The sequence below is a fragment of the Peromyscus leucopus genome, chromosome 14, assembly GCF_004664715.2.
Source record: "Peromyscus leucopus breed LL Stock chromosome 14, UCI_PerLeu_2.1, whole genome shotgun sequence".
Lineage (NCBI taxonomy): Eukaryota > Metazoa > Chordata > Mammalia > Rodentia > Cricetidae > Peromyscus > Peromyscus leucopus.
This window is the reverse complement of record NC_051075.1, coordinates 89,767,177-89,793,723: the sequence shown is the minus strand read 5'-3', so window position 1 is coordinate 89,793,723 and position 26,547 is coordinate 89,767,177. Positions and strand designations below refer to the sequence as shown.

General features: G+C 40.8%; 1 protein-coding gene across 1 annotated transcript in view; it reads left to right on the top strand.

The window, feature by feature from the left end:
• Wdr72 (WD repeat domain 72) overlaps positions 1-26,203 on the top strand; it is a 173,945-nt gene extending 147,742 nt beyond the window's left edge. Inside the window, exons 19-20 of the mRNA XM_028865236.2 lie at positions 19,672-19,776; positions 25,263-26,203. Coding sequence (XP_028721069.1) covers positions 19,672-19,776; positions 25,263-25,318 — 161 coding nt within the window. The 3' untranslated portion in view covers positions 25,319-26,203. The remainder of the gene's footprint in view (positions 1-19,671; positions 19,777-25,262) is intronic.
• The last annotated feature ends 344 nt before the right edge of the window (positions 26,204-26,547 follow it).

The window sequence follows — 26,547 nt, the reverse complement described above, 5'->3', positions numbered from 1 at the left end:
TCTTCCTTAACTCTTTTATCCAACACAGTGTTAGATTTTACTTTGTCAGTAAAATTTGTCAGTTAGATTTTACTTTCCGTCTTTTCCTCCAATCGATGAATTAAGCTCTTTGGCATTTACTGATAATGCTGCTTGGTTTGAATATATGCTAATACATGAAGATTATTTATTGTTATTTAATTGCTTTTCTATCTATCTATTTATTTATTTAAACTCTATGGCTGATTTGATTTATCTTCCACAAAATTTATATTTCTCTCTTTTTTCAAAATTTTCACTTGCTTGTTTCCCTCTCTGCTTAGGGAAGCTTTTTCTCTTGTGATGATGTTACCTTTCTGTAGACACATTTATATAGTAGACTTTTGGCAACTTATTATGAAGACCGATATCATGACACTCATTTCTCAATATGTAAATGCAATGGCAAGGATCTTGCCAACTCTCAAGCTTCTGACCCAGTTTTTTTAGCCACTATTACAGTGTGTAGAAGCACACAGGAGCTGAGAAAGTTTGATCTTTTTGTGTGAACATGGGGGTGTCGATGAAGGAAACAGCTGAGCAAAATGTGTTGTTTGCTATGGCTGGAGTATGATAGAAAGGTAGTCTCAACTTTATCCCACTTTACGTGTTTCTTTTCAACTAGGTTCAGTTAAAATATTAACAAGGCTATATTATCCATTAAGGTGGATATTAACACGTCCTGCTTCCAAGATTTGACCTGCGGTTTAAAGAAGAGGTTGTTTCCATTGTTGTTATTTGACTGGCTGCCTTCTGGCACTTTCTAACCTGGAAACAAGGATGAAGGGGATGTCAGCAACCAAAGGCAGGAAGAGGCAGTCTTGACTCTTGCCTTCAGTTGTGCGGATCATCAAATAATCGCCCTCCTACTGTGGCTTTGCATTTGACGGAGCCCAGCTGGGTTAAACTTTCCCTTTCCTCATCAGCTTTGCTCTAAACCTAAAGTAAACAGAAGAGTCATCCAAAAGAGCAGGGATCAGGGCTGCAGAGATGTCTCCCTGGCTGAGAGCACCGACTGCTCTTGCGGAGGACCTGGGTTTGATTCCCAGCATCTACATGACAGCCTGCAAACATCTGTAACTGCAGTTCCAGGAAATCCAACACCCTTCTCTGGCCTCTGTGAGCACTGAACACATGTGGTAAATATACCTACAGACAAATACTCATATCCATAAAATAAAAGCAAGTGAACCTTTAAAAACAAATCAAGGATCAAGGACCATACATAAATAGTAGCCCAAGATTTGTTCTCAGCTTCGGTATAAAAGATATAACTATTTATTTAAGGAGGCACAATCAGAACATCTATAATCTGAAACCATTGTGCATGTGCAATAATTTAAAATTCCAAGCCCGGGTCTAGTTTTCATGAGGGTCATTGTAGTATTTCTTAAAAAACATCAGCATGTCACCATATCTATTTAACTGCAAAAAAAAAAAAAAAAAAAAAAAAAAAAAAAAAAAAAAAAAAAAAATCTGTCAAGAACATCTTTCCAATGAGATCTCGCATTGTCTGGCCAACACTGTCAGAAACTGTCTCTACTTTCTGCTGTATCTGGCACAATTTATAAGAAAAAGGAAAAGTTACAGGTGGCTTTGGGCAGGGTTTTATTTGGTCACCATATGCCTGTGCACACCATTCAAGTAAGAGGGGCTGCTAGGTATCTCCCAGAGTTCTGAAGTCTCAAATGAAGATCTAGTTGATAGAACCACTTAAAACGCCCTGCACTGCTGTCATATATTTTATGTTATCACTGTAGTGTCAGGCAAAATGGGATAAAATGTCTCGATCCAAAGGCTAGACATCACGTTGGTAAATAACACACATTTCTAAACAACCACAGATAGAAAATGGTAATAATGCTTGACCTACACAGGCCTGTTGCTTTCTAGTCATTGTTCTAAGCAATTCTCATTTTATCTGAACTACTCACTGAGCACGGTTCTCTTCTGCTGGGCACTGTCCTTATCATTGTGCTGTAAAAGGCGAAAACCCAGAAGGGCTAGCTGGTTTCTCAGGGCCACCAGTTTATAGGTAAGCCAGGATTTTACTCGGTTTGGGTGTTTTAATAACGTACTGGCCAAGGTCCATGGCAATTAAGTAGTATTTGTTCCTCACTGGAAAAAAAAAAAAAGCTGTTCTTTTTAGCAGATGGAAACTAAATAATTATCTTGATATTTGCTGCAGGAAACATACATACTCAAACCAGGCTGTCCAAAAAGGAAAGCAATCTGTATAACTCTTCAAATGCTGACTCATACTGTGTCATTCAATTAAACCATCACCCCTAGAAGTCATATGCCTGCATTACCCAGCGCAATCCTCACCAAACAGCCAGACACAATCGCGGGCTTTAAGGATTACAAGTAGCATGATGAAGGATAATGAGCTAAAATTCAGCACAGCACTGCAGAATGCTAGGACCAGCATGCTCAGTGTAAATCAGCAATCTATTAGATTTAATGTGAGATCAAGGAGCTGGATAGCATGCAATTACACCACTTTTCATTAAGGAGCGGTACAGTGGTGGTTCTCAGGGAGGGTCTTCCTTCTGTTTACATCTGCTTAATTGGTTTGGGGATGGCTTGAATGTCTTTGACTTTGAGTGTCTTTGAAGACAATCACAGCTGTTTCTCAAAGCTCCAGGCCAGCAGCACAGTCACCATAAGGCATGAGCAATACCTAAATCCTCCCTTTTGATGGGGCTCACCCACTGCTTCTGTAGACTTGCTGTTGTTTAAGATTACTGTTTTAATGTTATTAGCTTCAGTGCCATTAAATGATCTAAATTCGGTGGATGGAGAGATGGCTCAGTGGTTAAGAGGCCTTGCTGAGAGGATCAGAGTTCAGATCCCAGAACTCAGGTAACAAACCTGGTACCCTATGAATGCCTGTAACTCCGGCCCTGAGGTGTGGGGAGTAGGTAGGATCACTGGGCCTTGCTGCCTTCTAGCTTAACCTAGATAAACATAGCCTTAGACTCAGGGAGAGACCCTGCCTCAAAGAATATGCAGAGTAATAAAGGAAAGTAGATGGTGCCCTCTTGGAGCTTCCATGCATGCACGTGAGCATGTATCACACACACACACACACACACACACACACACACACACACACACACACAAACACCCCTTCAAATAATAAATTATGAATCAAAATATTTCAATTCCCTCTGCCATGTGACTGGCCAATGTTCTACTACATTTCCCAAATATAGAACCAGTATGACGTATCTTCTCAGGTATTAATCCATCTGGTTACTCTTTTGATAAATACAGATCCAGTTTGTCTTTCCCCAAGCTCTATGGTAGGCCTAGGAGGGCAAATGTAAAGGCTTCCTATCTTCAGATGTAAACAGCGAGCCAGTCAGTTGTGGTGTGGCCTTTAACTAGCTCTTTGGACCTCACTGTTGATAGCAAATGAAATTAGTTGGTGTTCTTTACTTTCTTTGTTATTGATTATAACTTTTATTAAAGGTATTCTTAGGTGGTTTCATCCCCACATATAGGACATTCTGTTTACTCTCACCCCTGCCCTTTCCCCCCTCCCTGCATCCCTCCCTACTATCACTGTTAAAACCACTCCTCTGAATTCCCAACAGTGTCTTTCCCACATCTTGACCTTTTGTTTTGACTTTGACAAAAGCCATTTGTGTGACCATGGGTTGGGAGTGATCCCCTGGAGCCTGGTGGGCTCACTCTTGTGTACTCAACTGAAGACAGTGACTGACCTTCCCTTGGAATCAACCAATAGCTTGGTGGGGAGGGATAGGACTCTGTGAGTTCTTTCCCAGTGCATGATTGACAAACGACAGGTCTGGTCTTATGCATTCCCAACACAGGCAACCTCGACTGCTCTGAGTTCATGATTGCCAGGGCCATGTCGTACCTAGAACTTAGCATTCTGCATGGCTTCTCTCTGTCTTCTGGGGTGTGTGTGTGTGTATGTGTGTGTGTGTGTCCTCTTTTCCTCTTCTATGCTGTTCCCTATGCCTTAGAGGGAATGTCCCATTTAGGAATGACCCTTCAACCATCACTTATTCTTAACACTTGGAATAGGATGGAAAAATATGTGTCCACCCCTTCACTCTTTCTTCCCAGCCCAGTGAACCACACTTCTAACTTTAGAACAGTCCACCGAAAATGTGTTGAAATTAATAATGTCATAGTATTTAAAGAGCAAAAGTGGGCCTGGGTAGGTGGCTCCATAGCAAAGTGCTTTCCATTCATGCATGAGGACCTGGGTTAGCGCCCCAGGCCCCCAGGGTATAAGAGCCAGATGCTGTGGCAATGTACTTGTAACCCCCGCACTGGGGAAGTAGAGACAAGAAGGACCCTGAAACTCACTGGCCAGCCAGCCTAGCTGAAGTGCCAACCTCTTGGCACCCTCACACACATGTTCACACACAGAAATTAAATATATACACAAACAATAAGGAAAGATTAGTGGCCAAATTATAGTCTGTCCTCTGCACCCCTCTCTGTTCCTCATTTGCCCGCCCCCCCCCCCCCCCCCCCAATCAGAAAGCACATACAGCAAATCCTCAGCTGCTCTGCCCAGTCAAGCAAGCTTCCTGGCTCCAGCTGTGCCTCGGGATGTGTTCTGAAAGTGTCGGCTCCTCTGTCTGTGAACTGTCTTCCAGCCCAGGTTCATCAAGGACTGCCACTTTAAAAACACACGCAGGCAGGCATCCTAGGATATGCCATTATAAGCTGCTGCCAGGGGATCTTCTAAGAGATAAATGGAATCTCTGTGAAGTAAATTAGTGTGAACCAGTCAATCTGTGTGTCAGCCGTGAGCCACTTCCATGGATAACTGCCTGACTGAGTGGAGGCCAGGGCCTGGTGCCATGTGTGGGTCAGAATCTCAGATACAGTTTCACAGGATAAGGGGATTTGGAGCGATGTTTAGTCTTGGGAGAAAGCCAATTTGATCTGTGCTTTAGATTGGTCAATGAAATAGACTTCTAAGGCATTTTTGTTTCATCCTTCATCTAACTGGACTGTGTGATGCCAAGTTAGACAACTTCCTTACTGTGGGAAGTAGCAGGGATACTTGGGAAATGGCTGCCTCCTCCCAGAGAGCTGCTACTCTTCAGACTCCCACTATGCTGGGCTTGGGCTGAGCCTCCTCATTAAAAATCTTTAGGGTCTCAAAAAACAAACAAAAACATACTATGTCAAAAAGAACTTAATCTAAATCTTCTCTCTCTGAGGAACAAATGTGTGATCTTTAACTGATGAAGAATAGGAGGTCCTATGCAGAGGCAGACAGCCGTGGTCCCTTGAAGATGCCCAAAACAGGAAATCAAATCTAGAGATTAGAAAAAACCCTACCCTAACCCGAATAGCATTTGAGTAAGGAAGCCTTTAAAAAGAACTTAACTGTTGCTGGAGAGATGGCACATTAGTTGAGAGCAGTTGTTCCTCATGTACAGGACCTGGGTTCCATTCCCAGAACTCACGTGATGACTCACAAGAGCCTATAATTACAACTTCAGATAATCTGATGCCCTCTTCTGGTCCCCAAGGAAAACTTCACGCACATGATTCACAAAAATAAATGTAGACTACATACGCATATGCATAGAATAAAATAAATCTTAAAAATAACTGTACTTTGGAAAGAATTTAGAGACAAAACCCCTTTCAAGTCCCTGGAACCATCCTAATTAATGTTTCATATAACTAAATTGTGACTGTCGATGGTACTTTCATGCAAAACCCATGTTTCCATAATTGCATATTTCTTTGTAGATTGTAGCTTGCTCTTACATTAAGAGCACAGGGATTCATTTTATCTTGTTAAATTATACCAAATTATCTTCATTCATTTTTCCTTTTATTACATTCATAAAATTTTTATCATCTTACTTCTGTAGAATGAAATATCAGTGAGATGATTGAACTTAGCATAGAAATGTTAAAAGAGGGTGAATAGAAACTTAGGTCTGGTGTTTGAGAGAAATTTCTAAGGGCCTTTCTTAGCTGTGGGGAAGGTTTTAGTTTTGAAGAAAGAAAAATAAATCATCTCTGAATAGGAGCTTACACAAAATAATAATCACATATTAAGTGAGTTTATTTTCTATCTTTGGTTATCTTTTTAGACTTTTTATTACCTACATTGCTTTGGAAAATATTACAGAAAGGTACTGCCATGATGGGGGTCTATGGAGGCAATTATTTGATATATAAGATGTATTCAGTGCATAAGAATGCATCTATGGGTGTGAGTCAACATGAATCATAGCAAAGATCAAACCAAACCCTTTAACATTCAAGTGACCCTTTCCTTGAAATAATGAAATAAAAATGGGATGTCCTGTGGGACCAAAATTTGTTTTATGACTGTACATTATGTTCAGAAGAGTAAAACCCCAGGGGTCAGTTTAACTTTGTGATTTATGAGGGTCAGGAAAAGAGAATGGCTATCCAGGAATGTTCCCTTGGATGTCATTTTTGCAATGATAGTGTGAATTTTTTCTTGAGAGACATGAATAAATGTGTACTCATCCCAGATAGAGCACAGGTCAAAGTGGTGATTCCACCAAAGTCCAAATTGGCAAATCAGTGAGTATATAGGACTTTCAGAGCATCGGTTGGGGGGTGCTTAGAGGTATGGGGGTGACCCCTAAAGAGACACATCACTGGAAAGGTCTCACCATAACATGGATAGCCAGGTCTTCATTGTCACGTGGCTGGAGTGATTACCTCAGTTAACCTTCAACATTCTATAGTCTCTGGCACTTCTTAGGAACACGTGCATCAGGTACATATGGCTGGGAGGGAGGCATACAAGGGGGTGGCTGGAATCTCAGGTGAGGATCCAGTGACCCTCCCCACCTTCTATGGGGGATGTTAGGAGGCCTGATTTTGCAGGTCTTTTGCAGTCGTCACAGCTAGTAGATGAAGATGGTAATGGCTATTGTACTTAGGGAACAGAATTCCCCCAACAACTTTTATTTTCATTCTTTGAAGGTTATGAGGAAACAATTTTTTTAGGAGTTTTTCTTAGTATGGTGCACCCAGGCTCTCCACAAAGATCCAATCTGAGAAAGTAGGTTTTCCTGACCACTACTGTCTACAATTACACCGTCCCAGGAGAGCAAAGCTCATTACGTTTGATACCAGCATCCTCTCTCTCTCTCTAAATTTCCAACTGACTGAGACAAGCTCAGGCTGTCAGAAACTGACATATGGGTCATGCCTCTGTATTTTCTAGCCCAGCCTTCTGATTGTAGCACTGGAGACCGTGTTATAGAGGGAAACAGCCTCACAAGTCAAGATGTGTCTAAAATACCTGGACATCCTGATAGCGTACCAGAGTGTGGACAAAGAATTGTCGTAGATGTGTAATTTAAGTCAGAAAACTACAGAGGAGAGGTATATTCATTGGTGGGTTAATGAAGATTCCATAAAAAGGTAGAATTTGAGCTAGATCTTCAACAAAGACTGATTTTAGTAAACAGAAAATTAGAGTGACATCTTTCCCTGAGGATCCGGACAAAAGCAGTGGTATAGAAAATAATTGTCACATTCAAGGGACAATGTGTGATTTCATAATGTTGAAGTGGGTTGTACCACAGTCTGAAAAGAAACGTTTGAGAGTAGGGTGGGATCCCTTCAGAAACCAGCCAGTGTTACTTGAGATGGCACTAGGACTGTTTGGAAAATTCATGGCTCTAGAATCTCCCATTGTGGATTGAGTGGGGGTCATTGTAGGGGATCATGTTCTACATGGGAGCTGTGAGATCAGACCTTGGGTTTGAGATGCAGCATTTCTTGGTTTAAAGAACAACTGAAGAGAGAGACCCAGGTGGGTGGTCATAAGAGTTGCCCCAGAAGGGAATGCAGCAGGAGAGGATGGTCATGGCAGTTAGAAACTGGAGACAAGAAAATAACTACTGGAACTATTTAAAACATTGTGTTTCCCTGCATTCCTCAGATTGGCTCCCAGGCCAATCTCGATATCTTTAGATATTCTCGTTGTGACGAACTCTTCTCCTCTTCATTCCTTCCAGATCATTCATTCCTTTGTATCCTAATAGACAACAAGGACCCATGCAGTACATCAAGTCAAAGCCTCCTGGTGTGCCCACTTGGCTCTTCCCATGTGTCTCCTCTCCCTTGCTTCTCCCATGCTGGGCTTATAGTGTTGCTCACCGGTTCCCTGGAACACCGACCTGATGTTGGTCATTCACCTGCATCTTTTCCCTGTGAAACAATGTCTCTAAGTCCTATCAAGTGATAGCTCAGTAGCCTGTTTCTTTAACAAATACTTAAGCTTGTGTTTCCCTTGAATGCTTTCCACAATGTAACTTTGTCAAGACCTGTCCGCAGCATGTCTTCTCACTGGTTCTGTCTCATGGCAGATTCTATAATTAATTGATCTGGTCTAACATTTCACAACTTGGGAACCCTTTATGTCCATGCATTCTTCCAAACAAGGTTTTAAAACATAGCAAGGGGTATTTTACCATAAGCTAGGGAATTGTTTTATCTAGAAGCATCTGTACATCTCTTGCCCTTTGCTTACTATTTCTTTGTTCTCAGACTAAGATAACATCTCTTTCGTGTTGAGCCTGGCTCTTGATACATCTGCCTAGATTATAGGGAGCAGTTTCTCTTCCTTCATACACATGCTTGTTCTTAAATTCTTTTCCTTGGGTTGTGTTTAACTTACTTTTTGTTATAGATTATCTTGTATCAAATTGAGATTATCACACATGTATGGTGGTGCACATCTATAAGCCTAACATGTGGGAGGACAAAGCAAGAGAATCATGAGTTCAAGGCCAATATGTGCTAAATAAAGAGATGTTATCTCAAAAGTGATTAAGTATATAAAGGACACTTTCTGCCACTTATAAACGCTTTTTTTTAATGTTCTGGGGGTAACCAATCTTGAGAGCACCATTCAAATATTCTGAGTATGATACACCAACTGTTTTCAAATTTGAGAAGCCATCTTTCTCCTTTTTATCTTTCAATAAATACTTGAACATTTTAAAACGCATTTCATATGTGTAACCATAAAAATGGGTACCAGCCACCACCTACACTTCTCACATCTAGTACGAATGCCTGTGTGGGATGCAGGACAGCGGAGAGTGGTGCTCATTCCAGCTTAGATGGTAATGTAGTTGCAAAGCAGGTTGTTAGCATCCAAGCATGTCTCCCATTCCATTTTAGTAAGACTTCCCACTTTGGTATCAAGCAAAACTATCACTTTCAGAGCATTAGGACTAACGATTCAAGATATTTATTCTAACTTAGACCTCTCCTTCCTTCTTTCCTTTGTTTCCTTCCTTCCTTCTGTTGACAAGGGAAAACAAGGTATAGACTAGGTAACACGATTTGCTTATTTTCCATTTCCTATTTAGGGACAGTACCATCTGATACGACTAACCATCTGGAACAAGGGTCTCCTGAGACACAGACCAATATCAGCTGAGGGTTTGACTGCTCTGTAGCCTTTCTTCCCACACTAATGGTTCTTCCTTAGATTCAGCCTGGGGAAAGTTTGCAGGACTTCTGGATTCCAGAGCTCATGTAACTCTACAATTGTCTCCTCCACCAGTGATCAAGCGGGGACTCTTTCTGGTACTCTCTCTCTCTCTTATGGAGAGCTGCAGATTTTGTTATAGTTTAAATTGGCCTCTGTAGCCCTTATCAAGTTCATACATAAATCATGTTTATCTCTGGTCTCAAATGCTAGCTTGATATTTTTTTGATTGAAAGGTCTGCTTTGTTTTTCTGACCTCCTACATTTTTCAAAATCAAACAGTGAAGATTCCTATAAGTTCTTCCCAGGGTCTCTCTTTCTTCACATTGCCAATGTGTGAAGACCTATTTGTTTTCTCCTTTGGAATCTATTCTTGCTTTCCAGTTTAGATTTTTTTTTAATGGTTCTGAACAGTTAGGAAAGGTAATGCACTTCTATATTTACCAGAGGATTTCGTCCTTCTGAGAAAAATGACTGTTTACAAACTTAAATTACATGAAAAGTGCAAAAGCTAATCTCTGTATGCTCTTGAAAGCTGCTCACCATCTATGCATCCTTTTAGTCCAAAGGATTCTTCTAAGATTAGATGCTCTTAGGTCTTTTCTTTTTTTTTCCTTCAATCATTATCTTATTGTGTAGGAAGCCGGGATTAAGCCAGATGATTTGACCAGATTATGCTTTGTGTGTTTGCAAATGTGTATGTGTGGCTCAGTGCACGTGTATGTGTGTGTGTGTGTGTGTGCGCGCATATGCCCTACATGTGCATGTGAAGTCTACAGGATGACCTTAGGTGCCATCCTAAGGAACACTGCTTGCTTTCTTTGACACATTTCCCCAACTTTGAGACACAATCTATCGTCACCTGGAATTCAACCAGACTGCTGGCTGAGCTTCAGGGAACCCTCCGTCTCTGCTTCTCCAGTGCTTGGATTACAAGCACCACAGCACTTGTCCTTCTATGTGAGTTAGAATCGAACTTGGGTTCTCAGACTCACAAGTCAGCATCTTACTGACCGAGTTAGCCCAGTCTCAGAGTCTTTCTTGCTCCCTCCATGCCTGGAGGATGGAAGCTACAAAGGCCCCTGCTCCCTTGCTTAGGTTAGAAAAGCCTTAGAGAGGTCTTGAAGATCTTCAAGGCCACTCTCTTGGCCACTTACTTTCTTAGCGTCCTGTTCAGCAATGCTCTGAGAGAGTGGCTGGCTGGTTTTGAGAATTCTTGAACTTCAGAGTTGTGATGTGGCAGAGGGGCTTCCTGGTCCAACTCCCCCATCCTATGTAGAGAAGAACTTGAGGCAGGAAAATAAAGCCCCATGGCCAAGGTCACACTAAAGAGAGTGGAGGTGACATTGCACACTACACTTCAGACTTAGGAGAGACACATACACACCTGCCCTGTTGCTACACACTGTGTCCTTGAGAAGGCAGGAAATTCTTTCCAATAGTGAAATACTTTATATTCTTTTGTCTTGCAATGAATACATATAATTTGGACACTAGCTAGTGAAGATTAATATTTTCTGTTTAAAAATATGCAAATAAGGCATTTTAATACAAACTGCTACTGTCATCAATACTAAATTATTGGAGATATTTGTGTAAATTTGAGCTGTAACACTAAACAGAGCCCTGAGATTTTCCCCTTAAACTACAATTGCATTTGGTAATTATTTCAACCTTAGTAATTATTTTTAGTACTTTACCTAGATTATATGATCTGTAGTCTATTATTTATTTATTTGTGTGTGTGTGTGTGTGTGTGTGTGTGTGTGTGTTTGTGTTACATGTATGCAAGTACCCACAGAGGCAAGAAGAGGGTGTCAGATGCCCCAGGAGCTAGAGTTATAGGTGGTTATGAGTCACCCAAAAATGTAGGTGCTAGGAACTCAACTTTGGTTCTCTGGAAGAGCAGCAGGTACTCAACCACAAAGCCATCTCTCCAGCCCCCAAGATCATTATTGATAAGTACTTTGTGCTTTGTGGTAGGTCAGAGATACAGTACTTGCTGGCTGCCAGTCTAACCAAAATAGCTCATTGCTCAGATATCCTGAGTAACAGAGGAACTTGTGTTTCTGTGAGGAATGAAATCATGTTTAAAGAGATTTAGTAAATAATTGATACCTCTTCCTGATCTACACTAGCCTGCCTCCAATCCCCCTGGTGATCTAGCCACATGTCTCCACCATGGATGTTAGTTGTAGAAGAATTCCCCCCTCAGCCTAATTAGTCAACAATTTGACTGTGTTTGTGTGTGTGTGTGTGTGTATGCAAAGTAATAAAGAACTATATGAACTGGGGCATGGGTACCGACATAATAGTTATTATTCACAACATTTTGAAAAATTCATCTTCTTGCCAGTTAAAAATTACATTATTCTTGCAGAAATTTACACAAGAAAATCATACCCAAAAGACAGTGCATGTCGGGTAACAAGCTCAGGAGGACAGAGGAACACAGAAGTCTAACAGTACTCTTGCTGAACATCACTTAGTGGTGACGAAGTATCAGGTGCCTAATTCAATTGTTGACATCACTGTAAGATGTTGTTTTCCACGCCAAAAGCAAAGTGAGCCCAGAGTCCACCACAGGATGTGCTCTCAAGAGATCCTGATTATCTCAGTAGACACTCTGTAAAGTATGGGGAATACGTACACAGCTCTTCTGCCCTGACACTACATCTGTCCGGAGACAAGCCATGTTGTAAACTGAATTTGGAGTCTGTCCAGATGACATTTGCCATGCTTACAGAGCTGCTGCTGGTGCTTACATTTCTCTTATGGGTTTTGCTTCCTTCAGATTTAAAATACATCCACATACATTAGTTAAGAGCATGTGCTGCTCTTGCAGAGGACCAGCATTCCAAGCATCCCTGACTGTCATCTCATAATTCCCTGTAACTCCAGCTCCGAGAGATCTGGTGGCCTCTTCCAGTCTCTAACTAAGGGCACCTACACTCAGTAGTATGCCTTCACACATACACGTAACTATAAAGAATAAAAACAAAATATACGAATGTCATTTTCTTTGTGATCTGCCAGGACTGCATTTACTTCTATCTGGATTCAATGTCATTTTTCTTTCTTTTGTGTCTCTTGTAAGACACTGTTTAGTGTTTTTCTTACTGCTTCCATCAGAGCAGGAAGAAGGAGAGAGTCCCAAGAAAGAGGTGATCAGATTGAGCTAGGAGATTTGGACTGGGTTTTTTTTTTTTGTTGGTTGGTTGGTTGGTTGGTTGGTTGGTTGGTTGGTTGGTTGGTTGGTTTCTTTCTTTCTTTCTTTCTTTCTTTCTTTCTTTCTTTCTTTCTTTCTTTCTTTCTTTCTTTCTCTTATTGTCGTTGTCCCTTTGGCCTGACTTCTAGAACCTGTGTATCATATGTATGCTTTCTTTTTATGAGTTATTTGCTTTTATATATTCCTCTTATTTCCAAAGAGGCTGCACATATGGATGGGATATGGGATCTCTGTGCTTTTTAAAAGATTTTATATTTATTAGCGGGGGATGGCATGCATGGAAGTACAGTGCTCAAGGGGGTCAAAAGAAAGAGACAGATTTCCAGGAGCTAGATAGAGTTCCAGGCAGTTGTGAACTGCTTGACTTAGATGCTGGGAACCAAACATAGGTCCTTACAAGAGCAGTGCATAGTCTCAACCTATGAGTCATCTCTCCAGCCCTGGGATCTCTTTTTAAATCATTCCTAATTCATTATATTAGAATCATTTTGGGTGCTTATTTTATTCACTCCATAAATGACATGGATTTTTTTTAAAGCACACAATGAGAAAAGATAATTAGAAATAGTTGACTTTACCATATTAAGTTTAAAATTAGATAACTCACAATATTTTAGAATATGGAAAATATTTTAGGTATAGTCTTCATAGAACCATTGATTTTTCAAGTGGGAAGAAGAACAGCTTCATTGATGGACCCAAACTGAAATAGATTGACATGAGGGATGTTGGACACAAGCATCCTCCTCTGAGATTTTATGCACAATGTGTAATTACTCCATTAGGCATGGGGAGGGGCTGTCTCTTCTGAAAATTCCCTTTATTATGCATTTTACCTATGACAGAAGGTCATGGGTTCTTACCAAGCACTCTGCTTAGTCGATGGTAGCTTAGCTGAGAAGATCACATGATGTTTGTAGAGTGAATAGAGGTTTTTTTATTGGTGGTGTCTATTCTCTCCTCCAGGATGGGAGTATATCTCCTGGAATTGTTCTAGCTAGGACTGGTATGAATGTGTGGTGTTCTTCCCCAGGGCTCATGTGTTTGAACCTTGGTACCCAGCTTGCCAGAAGCTATGGAATCTTCATTACATGGGGTTAATCTGGCAGAGGTGAGTCCCTGGAAATGTGCCTTCAGGGCTTATCCTGTCTTCAGTGTCAGTCTAGCTTTCTTGGCTTCCTATCTGCCAGCAGGACATGAAAAAAATCAGTCATATACCCCGGGCACCCTTGAGTTCCCCTGCCTCACCTTCCTCGGGACTGAGATGCCCTGAGATCATGAGCTAGAATGAAACTCTCCTCTTTTAAGCATTTCCATATTTGATCACAGTGATAAGAAAGGCAACCAATACTCTAGGCCTAGCTGCCTTTGACATTAAATTAAATTAAATGCCATCATTCTACAAATGGCAAAACAAAAAAAAGGAGGAGGGCAGGGAGTTTCTAGAAAATAACAGAAGCCAGAATAGAGAACAGGGGCGTGCAGAGGATGCCACTTGGAATTATGTGGCCATGTTACCACATAATTTAAACAATAAATACTCCCATAGAGTCTTCTTCATAAAATATTTGGCATGTAGTTTTAAACGACTGGTTTTGGGGCTGGAGGGACGGCTTAGTCTATAAGGTGCTTACTGTGCAAGTAGGAGGAGCAAAGTTCAATGTGCAGCACCCACGTAAAAGCTGGACGTGGCTCAAAAGATGGTGAGAGAGAGCAGTTGAAGACCTGATATCAGTTTCTAGTTGATATATGTATGTGCATGTATGTGAATATGAACCTGTATAACACACACACACACACACACACACACACACACACACACACACACACACAAGGGAGAGGGAGAGGGAGGGAGAGGGAGGGAGAGGGAGAGTTTCTATTGTCTTTGCCGGAACCTTTCATTTCTTAGGACCTAGAGTTAAACTCATTAGAGGTTCCATAGTCCCACACATTCATGTCCAGCACAGACTCCTCTATCTACTAACTGGAGATATTGAAAAGATATTCAGAGCATCAGCCTTTTGGCTGTCAATATTTTAAAGTGTGTAGTGAGTAAATGGAACAGCCTTCTATCTGTCGGTGGCTGGAACAGACTTCCGTCTTTTAGTGGAGATCTGTCTAGAAGAGTGTGTCTTTTGGGGGACCCAGCCCTCCAGACATAGACAGCTTCACAATCCATTCTAGAGGCAATAAACAGCTGATGTTAAGCTGAGGATGAGTCTAGCTACCATTTGCACTGTATTGATGTCAAAAGCATCTCTCTGCCAAGCTCTGAAAAGCACCTTCAAAAACTAACGAAAACACCCAAGAACTTTAGTGATGAGCTACAAATGGACTGTGGTATTGATAAGGAAAAGTCGATATGTATAGTGAAAGGATGGCTACTGTGATAAATGGGTCCTCCATCAGTAAAGATCAAATTATTGACTATCTAGGGCAAGGAAAAAAATCTGTCTATAGCTAACTTCTACAGGTGAGAAGAATTAGCCAACAACAGCAATTCAGAGACAGCTCCAAGAGACAAACAAGGAGAATTCATTAAAGATATCCCAAGTGGACAGCCACATTAGCACACACGTCTGTGGCATTGGGTATTCAGGAATTCTTTGGCTGTACCTGTGTCCAGGCTTTTTTCTTCGATGTGAATGGCTCCCATTGGTTATCCCACATTCCCACTCAAGAAGAGTTAGATCAAACTTCACCTCCTTAGTACTTTACAGCAGAGAACTTCTCTGTCCTCCTAAAAGGCATGACATGCTTAGACTGTGGATTCCAGAGAGCCTGACTAATTGTGTTAATTGCACATCAACTAGATCATAAGTTGCATGAGGGTACATTGAAAGTACCTCTACTCCTTTGCCCCTTGTGGTCCAGCAAAGAGCTGTGCCCATAATAAGCACCAAAATCAATGTGTGTTGATTTCACTGGTTTTGAAATGGTTCATTACAGGAACCTCAGTCACTCATCAGGCCAGAGTTTAATGAGGAGACACCACAGGAAGCACCCAACAGGACAATCACAAGGATTAGCCTATGAAACAAACAAACAAACTAAAGGTAGATTGGCAGTAATGAATGAACCTCTCCCAAGCCTGCTGCTCCTAGTTGACACAGCATAGGCCTTTCCACCATAGTCAGTTTAATTGGATGCTCTTTGAACCACCCAGCAAAGAATGGTGAATCATATACCACTTTCGATCGGAAAATTCGCCTATAATAAGGAAGATACTTGAATAACCTCCTCAAAATAACAACACTCACCCTCACAAGAATCAGCTTCTTAGAAATCAGAAGTCAAGGCAAAGAGAAGCTACATGGTACCTGTTGGACTCCGTTCCGGAACGACCAGGGGCTGATCCCACTTTCTAGCTTTTTGAAAACATTTGCTGCATCTTCTCATCCTGGATCTAGGCTATTGCCACAAACGGCTGTGGGCACTTCTTTCTTCTAATGTCATGCACTCTTCCCTTTAAGGTCTTTAATTAAAAGTAGTATGTTTTATTGCTTAAATGTGTTCTTTGACAATGTCACACGTATATGTAGGGTACTGATCTCATCCCCCACCCTCTAATCTCTCACCCTCCTCTCATCTTCCCTACTAATCTCTTCCTCACACCCATACATTTTTGTTTGGTTTGTGACCCCCTGAGTTTAATTAACCAGGGCCTTTTCTGTGGCCATGGATGAGAACTATCCGTTGGAGTCTGTTGGGATCCCTAGTGAGTACAGAGTTGAAAACAATGGCTTCCTTTCTCCCAGAGTCTACCAGTAGCCAACAGTAAGCTCTAAGGGGCAAGGACCCACTAGAGTAGCATTTCTAATGTTGGTTGTTTAGTAAAGATAGATTGGAGGCATGAATAAGTTAGATGAATGGTGAAAGATGTTCAATCATGAAAGGACAACATGTTGAATGAGAACAATGCGTTTGCCCAAATAAATAGAGATGCAACCTCATTGCTGTTAAAAAAAAAAAAAATTACCTATGTGATCTGCTCCTGATTGTAAAACTACCCTCCTCACTACTTCAGAGACTTAACAAATAAGATACCTGGAGATAAGATCCATTGAAAAAGACTGTAAACATTGACTGGTATGACAATGTCTTGTAGCTTTGCTGCATTTGACAATCCCACTTCAACAGCTCACAAAAATCTGTGAACTCAAAAGTAGTCAATCTGTATGATTTAAAGTGAGGAAAGCTAAATGGAAGGAAGCTACAGCAGTGACAATCGGGACTCACAAGCGTTTCCCTGCAGATCACAGACTTGGCCACATGGTATGAAATGGCAGTCTCCTCGTGGATCTAACTGAACACACATCCTTGAGAGCACACATCCTCTTGATTTATGAGACAGCTAGTCTGGCCTCTCTGCTTCAGTCCCTGGTCCATTCATTCATTTCAGAAATCCTTGGAGAATAATCCCTGTGGCCCAGGCACTGTTGCAGACAAGATAGAAAATGAAGGAGACAGACTTGGCTTACGCATTTTTTTTTTTTTTTTTTTTTTGGTGCTTTCCAGAAATTTCAAAATACAAACTGAAAGTGTAAGCTTATTTATTTAAAATAAGAATTCCATCTTTCCCCTGTGTTTGTTACTAAAGGGAAGGTTTGGGGGGAAGTGGTAAATCCAATGTTTGCCCACGGTTCACAAGACAGCTACTCTCCGTGCTCCGAGAGGGATGCTGCCCCTGTCTGTAGGGAATGTGTGACTAGAATCGTTACCAGCCTCTTTTAAGAGTCACCACTGGGCCTCAGGTTCTGAGCACACAATGGAGTGGGAGCCCTGACTGCTGACACTGCTGGTTCAGGGCTCCAGCAGGACACCCTGATGTCACTCACCCAGTGTGTGAAGCTATGTGGGCTCCAGCCCCTGTGTGGCTCCTTCAAGGCCTGAAGGAGGTTTAGCAACAGTGACCCTGAGCCTGCAAACATTTCCTATATGAGATATGTAGGTATCGTTTGTTTATTGCATTGATTACTTATAAATATGTTTTATCAAGAGCTGAAGACAATGGTAGAGTGTACTATAGAAACGTTGAGAGGCATAAGATTCTACTGTTCTCAAAAGTGTATCTCTGTATATACGTGTGTGTGTGTGTGTGTGTGTGTGTGTGTGTGTATACAGGAATATATTTACATAGTTAATTTTATATATGTGTGTGCATTTGAGTTTACATACACACTCAGTAGTATGATATATATGTATATACATATGCATGTGTTTTTATGAATACATCTATGTATATATTTTCAGTAGTGTGTGCCTGTGTGTATGTAGATGTTTGTATATACATGAGTTATGTGTACATTTAAAAGTGTCTATGTGTATATAGATGTATTTTTATATATATATGTAAATTATGTGTATATTTTATAGTACATATATCTAGATATATATGTTACTATATAGAAATGCTCAATAATGTATCATGCATACATAGATGTGAGTGTATGTATATGCAATAAGTAGTCTGCACATGTATATATACATATATGTAATGCATATATGTATACACTCAGTATATGTGTGTATAGATGTATGCATGTATAGAGAGAAATAATGATGAATGTACATCTTTACATGTCTGAATGAATATATATATGTACACATATATATACTCAATAGTTTGTATATCTGTATATATGCATGTGTGTACATATGCATAGTGGTGTGTGTACATGTTTACATATCTGAATGAGTATTTATATACTCAATAGTGTATGTACATATATGTATGTATACATATAGACTATGGTATGTGTAAATATTTATGTTTCCCTGAGTATATATATACTTGATAGTATATGTTTATGTATATATATATATGTGTGTGTGTGTGTGTATAGGTACACACATGGATTGTGGTGTGTACATGTTTATGTGTCTGCATTAGTATATATACTAATATAATGTATAGTATATATATATAATGTGTGCATATGTGTATATGTATGCATTTATGGAGACATATATGGACAGTTGTGTGTCCATGTTTATATTTCACATAAATGCATATGCTCAACAATGTGTATACATTTGACTCAGATCAGTGGGTGTGATCTAATCTATGTGATCGGCATGCATTTTGTTCTGTCTACTGAATACCTTCATGCTGAGCAGGCCCACTTTTCCTGGCAGATATTAACTAGTGAGGAGATAACATGAAAATGTGTTGCTCCTGGATGTCATTTACAGCAAGTGGAAAAATCACAGATATTTGAGTCTGTTTGTTAAAGAGCTGGTATTGATAACATACTTATGGGAAATGTTGTCCTACCTGGGTACCAGCTTCTGCTTCTGGTCCCTGCTGTTGCCTAAGAGACAATCTTGTGAACAGCTGTTGGGTTCCCTAATGTTCAAAACGCTGGCCCTTCCTATCCCCACGTTGAATGCCTTCATTCTATACTTGAAGATCTCCTTTGTGTGAGACTTTTCATGTGCATGCATTTGGTGCCTTGGGTTTTGGGGTGCTGAAAAGAGAGCCAAGGTGCAAAGAGTCTGTTCCTGAAATTTGAGCTACAGAAGAAGCCACACCATGGGGCAGAGCTGGGCTTTCTGATTGAGTTGGCGGATGTTCTTTGCTCTGTGCCCATGTGCTCTTAATTGACTATATTGTTTTAGATTTATGCATTAAAAATACGATTTCTACTTCGAAAGCCTCGCTTTGTCACTTTGTAGCTGTGTAGCTTTTAAGCTGATGCCAGGCGCTTATTTTTCTTCTGAGATAAAGTCACATCTATGGATTTTTCAACTAATTACGTGTCTGCCAATAAATACTTAGAGGATACACTTTATTTCAATTTATTATTTGTGTTTCCATAGTGTGCCCCACACTATCGGTGGGACTGAAGTGGTCTAATGGTGTTCACTGCTACTTTTTCATGGCTGTCTTTCTCTCTCCCTTCTCTCTTTTTAACAGCTTCAGTCAGTCCGGTCAAGCATGGCAGCGACTTGAACTCGGCAAACTTCCAAGATACCGAGGACGTTCTTGACAGATGTGTCTTGGAAGAGTCGGAGAGTGCAGGTGGAAGCCATTTAAACATAGTCAAGTATAAAATGATAAATTTGACACAGCTTTGGGGTCCTTGGGAGTGTGTGGGGGAGGACACTGGAAGGCTGCTGGCTCTTAACAGCTGCACTCTCAAATTAACGCCCCCCCCCAGGAGGTCACGGTGTGGGGCTGTTATCTTTTACTCTTTCATCAAGAATTCAGCTGGACAAAGTACAAAGACGTTACGACAGAGAAAGGAAGCTGACACCATTAGTTCATTATCAATTCTAAGCTAAACTGCTTAATCCACACAGATGCTGGAAACTAGAGAAATGTTGACATTTCGAATATTTCAAATAATGAGATCTAGCAAGAGAAGGCAGAAATGCAGGGATGAGCAGAGAGGAACCAATCGCCACCTCTAAGAATCTCTTTACCTTTCCCTGTTCAAACAGAACTCTGACTGGGAGGAAGGTGCTCTAGCAAAACAAGGGTGGATGTGGTCAAACAATGGGAGAGACTGTCGGAACCCTTTATCGGGAAGTAAGATTTACTCTGTGTCAAAGTTGCTTACGTTGATATTCTCTTTGTGAAAAGGAAAGGTAGGGAAATGTACCAGGAAAAGACAGCTAGAACAGCTTAGCTGGGATTTTTGATTCTGTCTTGGTCTGAAGCATGCCCAATTTTAATGATTAATTAATTACAAGAAGAAAAAAAAGACTTGTTACTAAAAATTGAATGACATTGTTGGGCCACTCCAAGCCCTGAGGTGCTAGTGCCCACCTCAGTACCATGACTGAAAGAGTTCGCTCTCTCTCTGGGCTGGACATTTCTTTCCTGTTTTCTCTGGCTACGGTGTCCCTCCACCTTCTCACATCTCTGTGCGCTGATCTTTGTATCATATTTTTGATTCATCCCCTCGGTAGGCTGTCAGCTTAGTTAAGAGATTTCCAAATTGTGTCGCCTTCCCTGACAGGGGGGCAGCTGCAAACAGTCCCCTGATCCTTCCCGGAGGAGAGATACTGAGATTTAATTTTCAGTGAAAGGTGTAGCCTGCAATCTATGTCAGGCCCCCTAAGTCGTCTTGGAACCCCAAAAGGCCCAGTGGTGATGGCAAGTATGTATCAGCCCCCTCCACTGCACGAGGAGCCCTTACAAGATGAGCTGCAGCTGCGTGCCCGATCCCAGCCATCCTGTCTCCTCTGCATCTGAGGGCACAGAGAGACAGCGTGTTTTTTACAACGACGGAAACTGTTAAAGAACAAATTAGCCCTGCTCCCTGGCATAACACCCCAAAGAAAATGTCAATTCATTTCACTTGAAAAAGGAGAGGGTGATGGTGGTGTTAACTGTCTATGCTAAAGATTATTCTTAGATTACTTGTGGTTAGGATTGAAACTGTCTGATTCTGATGAGGTTTTCACAGTTCTCCATGAGCTGTTTCCCATCAAGCGTTTTTTTTGTCAGGAAGTTAAATCAGGAGTCAGGTGTTTACTTAAGGACTCACTGTTTTTGACATGATACATCAACATGATGCTGTCTGCCATGCCTTAATAAAAGTGGACTGAGAGTGAAATTCAGATGGCTTTTACCGTCTGACAGTCGTGAACAAAAGAACATGTCAAAAAAAAAAAAGAAGAGGAAGAAAGAAAGAAAGAAAAAAAGAGTAATTAGAAAATACAGGAGCTGGGGAGAATCTTATAGAGTGAGTACTGTTCCATACATCGGACATCATTAAACCAGTAATAAAGGATGAATTGCTCTGGCTTTTTCCTCTGTCCATCCTTGCATTTTAAGACATCTTACCCTTATAGGCCCAGAAACCTCTGGAGGGTTCGCTACTGGTCTCACTGCCTTCCACTGAGAATTTGTGGCTTGGTTGTCATGGAGACATCGTATTTCTCCAAGAATTGCTCATATTGATCCGTAGCCAGGCGTAAATGGCCAAGCGAGTGTGAGGAGGAAAGGGGGCTGGGCAGTCCTGTAAAATGACCAGGGCTTGTGGGTCGGAAAGCGGCTCAGAGCAAACACTTAGGGGAAAAGAAAGAAGCTGTTTCATTTTGGTTCGGGATTTCTTTCTGCACTTTGGACTGTTGTCTTCTTCTGGGACAAACTAAAAGGAACTTGTTAGTTGCTTGTCATGTTAGATCTTGGGTGCCTGGTCCTGACACAGCTGTCAGCTTCCCAGGCCTGTGCAGTTCAGGGACACACAACAAAGAGGTGGTAGCATGAATTATTTATTACTCTTCGTGTGGATAAAATTCTGTAATAAGAAATTAAAACACTTCTGACAGAGGGGCTTGTTTGCTGAAAAAGATTTTGATGAGATGTTAAATTTCCTCAGAGTAGAAGCATCTGAGAGACAAAATTCCTAGAACTGAACAAGGAAAGAGAATAAGTTTTGTGTTTCATATGGGAATTTGGTGACATAGAGGGACTTTTTCGGAAGCTGTGAAATTATGACAATCCAAAGATGAACTTCAGAGTCTAAAGTGACTCAAAGTGTAGGGGCCCTACAATGATGAGCATCATCCTGGTGAAGTATACAACTCTGTTTACTGTGTGGGGGTAGCATTTATCTGGAAAGGTTAACCAGCTTTATTACATGGGGAAAAAAAACGATTTAGGAGGTTTGAAGTGGTGATATTTGAGAACCTAACTAAGAGAAATACGTCAGTAGCTAAATTTACAATGATGTTGTGTGGAAGGGGTATGCTTAAGTCTGGGGCCATCATTCTTTCCCTTTTCCCGTGGAATGTCATCACTCCATCTGAAACTCCCTTTAACATCTTCATGGATGTGCAAAATCCCCCTGTTACAAAGCTGAGCGTGCTCAGCCTTCTAGCTGTAATGGATATTGACCTTATGTAGTTTAATGTAATGCTAACTGACTAATATATTTATTACCTCATTTTAAATGAATAGAGTAAATGTTTAAGGAGTATTTAGAAAAGGAAAACAGAAATGATTTTCCCATACCACGAGTATCGCTTCCTCTATTGTTCTATCCAAGTACTGTCTTTGTTTTTAAATCTTTTCAAGCTATCACCTTATTCTGGCTTCTGTAGCTACATAACACTTCAGCCCTCGTTCATAGGCAGAAAGCAGGAAGGGCAAGGTAGCATGGAGAAGCTGAAACAGATTGTTGAAAAGACGTGAAGTTATATCTTAAGTGCTACTAGTTTTTAAATGCCATTCATGAGATGAAATTTTTAAATTTTGCATACAGTAATACAGTTGACTTCCTGAGTGGCATTTGGAGACAGTGGGTTAATTTTCACTGACATTACTCTCCAGCCTAGAGCTGGCCAGGGGGAGCTGTTTATAAATGGGCCACTCTGCATATGGGTCACAGCGCAGAGGCCTTGCAGGGTACGCTCACCTCTTCTCTGGAGGGCTGTACCTCACTCATCTTGCCGTTCTGATCTTTCTTGGTTCAAGCCTTATACCCAGGTGAGTGCCTGGAGTCCATTAAGGTTGGTGAGGCACCTGCCAGCCAGAGTATTCTTGCTATTTTGACCTTCCTGGTGAACCTAGAGGTCTGGTCTGAAGGGGAAAGTAACCCTTGGACATGTCTTTTCTTTGAAATAATTCATCAGCAGTGAGTTTTGGCTCGCAGGTGAATCCCATATTGGAGCTTGTGTCTCTGACTCTGTGAAGTCTACCTACTCCTTCCCTGGCATTTCTATGTTCCTGAAGCCTGTGGGGAGAAGGTTGATGTCCAGTAATAGAAGCTCCGAGACAGCAGCATGAACATGTAGCTCCCTGTCTGTGGATTTAGGGCCGTTAGACCTTCCTTCTGTGGCTTTTTAAAGCTTGACTGCTTCTGAATTTAAAAGCTGCTATCACAAAAATAGTTCCAAGATCATCTAGTTAACTTCTGGGTAAAGCACAGCCTTATCCTCCAGACCCTTTTAGCAAAGACTTCTTGCCCCTCATCTTCACATTCATGATAAAAATTATAGGGCCATGTCTGCAATTTTTAGGCTAGTGTTAATGAGAGACCTTGGTGTAGAAAATTAATAATTTTGCCTCCTAACATTCTAGGGACGGCATAACCTCAGGGCCGGGTAGATGGCTCAGTCAGTCAAGTGTTTTCTATGCAAGCACAATAACTTGAGTTTTATCTTCAGGATCTGTGTGAAAAGCCAGGGGTAACCCAGCTGCTGGGGAGGTAGAGACCTTGGGCCCCTGGAACTTGCTGGCCTAGCAATCTAACTGAATCAGAGAGCTCCAGATTCAGTGAGGCCCTGTCTCAAAAAGTAACATGGAGATGGATAACGGCATTAACCTCTGGCCTACACATACATGCATAAACATGAACACACACACACACACACACACACACACACACACACACGCACGCACGCACACACACACACACACACACACGGAGTGTCAGCTAAAAATAGTGGAGAAGAGAGAGTTTGAAAATGCAAAAAAAATGCACTAAGTTTTCACATCAATTGCAAAGTAGTTTATAATCAGTGTGTGTTCTGCCGTTAATAGAACATTTTAGTGGTTTCTGTGTAGCACATTGTGCATGTGGATCTATATACATCACTGTCAATCAATATTACATTTGCATGAATCTGATGAACAAAACTAGAATTCTCACAGAGGATGATACATTGTGAAAAGCCAAGGTGAGATTTTTTTTTCTTTTTACTACTCTGTCTCATGAATCACCAGGAAAAGCCAAGAATCAGAAAGTAGAACAGCTCCAGGACAGTCGTGTTGGAGGGGCCTGATGATGATACATGAGGGAGAAAATGTGGACAGTGTGAGCTGAGCATCAATCATAGCCACCAAACACAGGCTTATGGCTGGGGCTGAAACTTGTTCTAGAAAAAGGAAGAACAATGTCAATAATAAAGTATTAAGTTCCTACTGGTTTTGTTTAGGGACGCCAATGTTTTAATTAATTTACTCAAAGACAAAATGTAAACACCAGCAGAATAAATTTTAAAGCAACGTAAAAGCGTAAAAGCATAGGCTGATTCATACGAATATATACATGTAACAATATATAGTACAGTATTTATCCACCCACCCACCCCCCGCCTCATTTTTTGTTAGCCTACACAGATAACTACCTAAATACTTGAGAGATACATATTTTGATTCTGCAACTTAATCCATTCTTCAGCGAATATTTATAAAGTCTGTCACTGAAACCATGGTTGTAGATTGCTCTAACAACAATTAAGCTGCTTAAAATGAGGGAGAATTTGCCTCTTTCAAGCCAAGTTCATCATTTTGGAAGACTGTTATTGGGATGATTAAAATCTATTGGTAACATGTGGCATTAAAATGTAGGTACCTGCTTTATAAGCCAGGGATATTAGTTACCATATATTGTGTTTTACTTCAGGGTGGGGAGGGAATGCAGACATCATAGAGAGTACGCTCCTTCCTTTCCTGCTCCTTTACTTCCCCTCCCCACATTTCTCCTCCTTCTGTCTGTCTTCTTGTTTCTATATTGCACCCTGTAACCCAGATATCTGCTTTCTTTCTAGGTCAGCCTAGGCATCGTCCATGGCTAGCGAAGGTGTGCTCCTGCAGGATGTGCTAGATGGAGTATCGGAAGGGGAATCAGATCTGAACTAACAGAGAAGCATGAACACACTATCTCTTTTCCATCAAATAAAAGCTGTCAGTGGATTCACGAATATGTTAGCCAAAATGTATTAAAAATGTTATCACTGATTGAGAATATCCAAATTCTAATTCTAGGAAATGATTATTTAAGTTAGTCTCATTTCTCCTTATTTTCTGTCGTTACTTGTAACAAAGAACGCCAGCCCACAGGTATAGATTTAACAGCACTTCAGAGGTTCCCTTTCTCAGTGCCTGAATTGCAGAAGCCAAAGGAGTGCACAAGACTCTCAATTCACTCTTGCTTCAAGGTATTTAAACGAAAACTTTATCAGCTTTGCCACGTTGAGCTTGGACATAATTGTTTCAGTGGGTGCTTCAGTTCCAACCAACTTTTGCATGTCACATCCTTAAACATGAAATGTCCTTTAGTCAATCTGTGGCATACAAGGGTGTCTAGTTTTACAAGGTCTAATCAGTCTGGACCTCTAATGACACCGTGGTGATTGTCTTTAATTAAAGGTTGATGTTATTAGCCTTGTAACCTGAACTGGGGGAGGGGATTCTACTTACAACATACCACAGTTCGTTCTTTGTTAGTATATGAACATCCACGGTTCTTTTCCCAGAAAGAAGCTGGGCTAGCAGGAATTCTAAAACTAAAAAATGCAAAGCAGTATCAACAGAAATGGGCATAAAGTGCTCATCTGTTAAACCGATCTGAATTATGTGCTATGACTTTTATTGAATGATTCCTTAATTTATAGGAAATCATCAAAGATTATTAACATATATCTAAATGAATAGAAATATGGCCTAACGCATAGAAAGATGGAAATAAATATATTATATATACATAGTGTGTGTGTGTGTGTGTGTGTAGTTCATTTCATTTCATACAATTTTAATTCAACAATTTTCTGAGCACCAGCCTCAGATCCTGTGTTGGGATGCAGCGATGGGGGAAAGAGAAATTCAAAAGAGAAATACATCATTGAGCTGCCTTGCTCTGTACCCTTTGAGACTTACAATTAATTATTGAGCTAGATGAATATATCTAATACAAATATCAAAAAAAATGTAATGCCATCAAAGTAGATGAAAATCCATGCGCATGTTTCCTAAAATAGCATGTCTCTGCATGAAGTTAATTTTGATTAGTACTTAAACTGTAATATGTTGTCAACAGTAATAACCATGGAAACC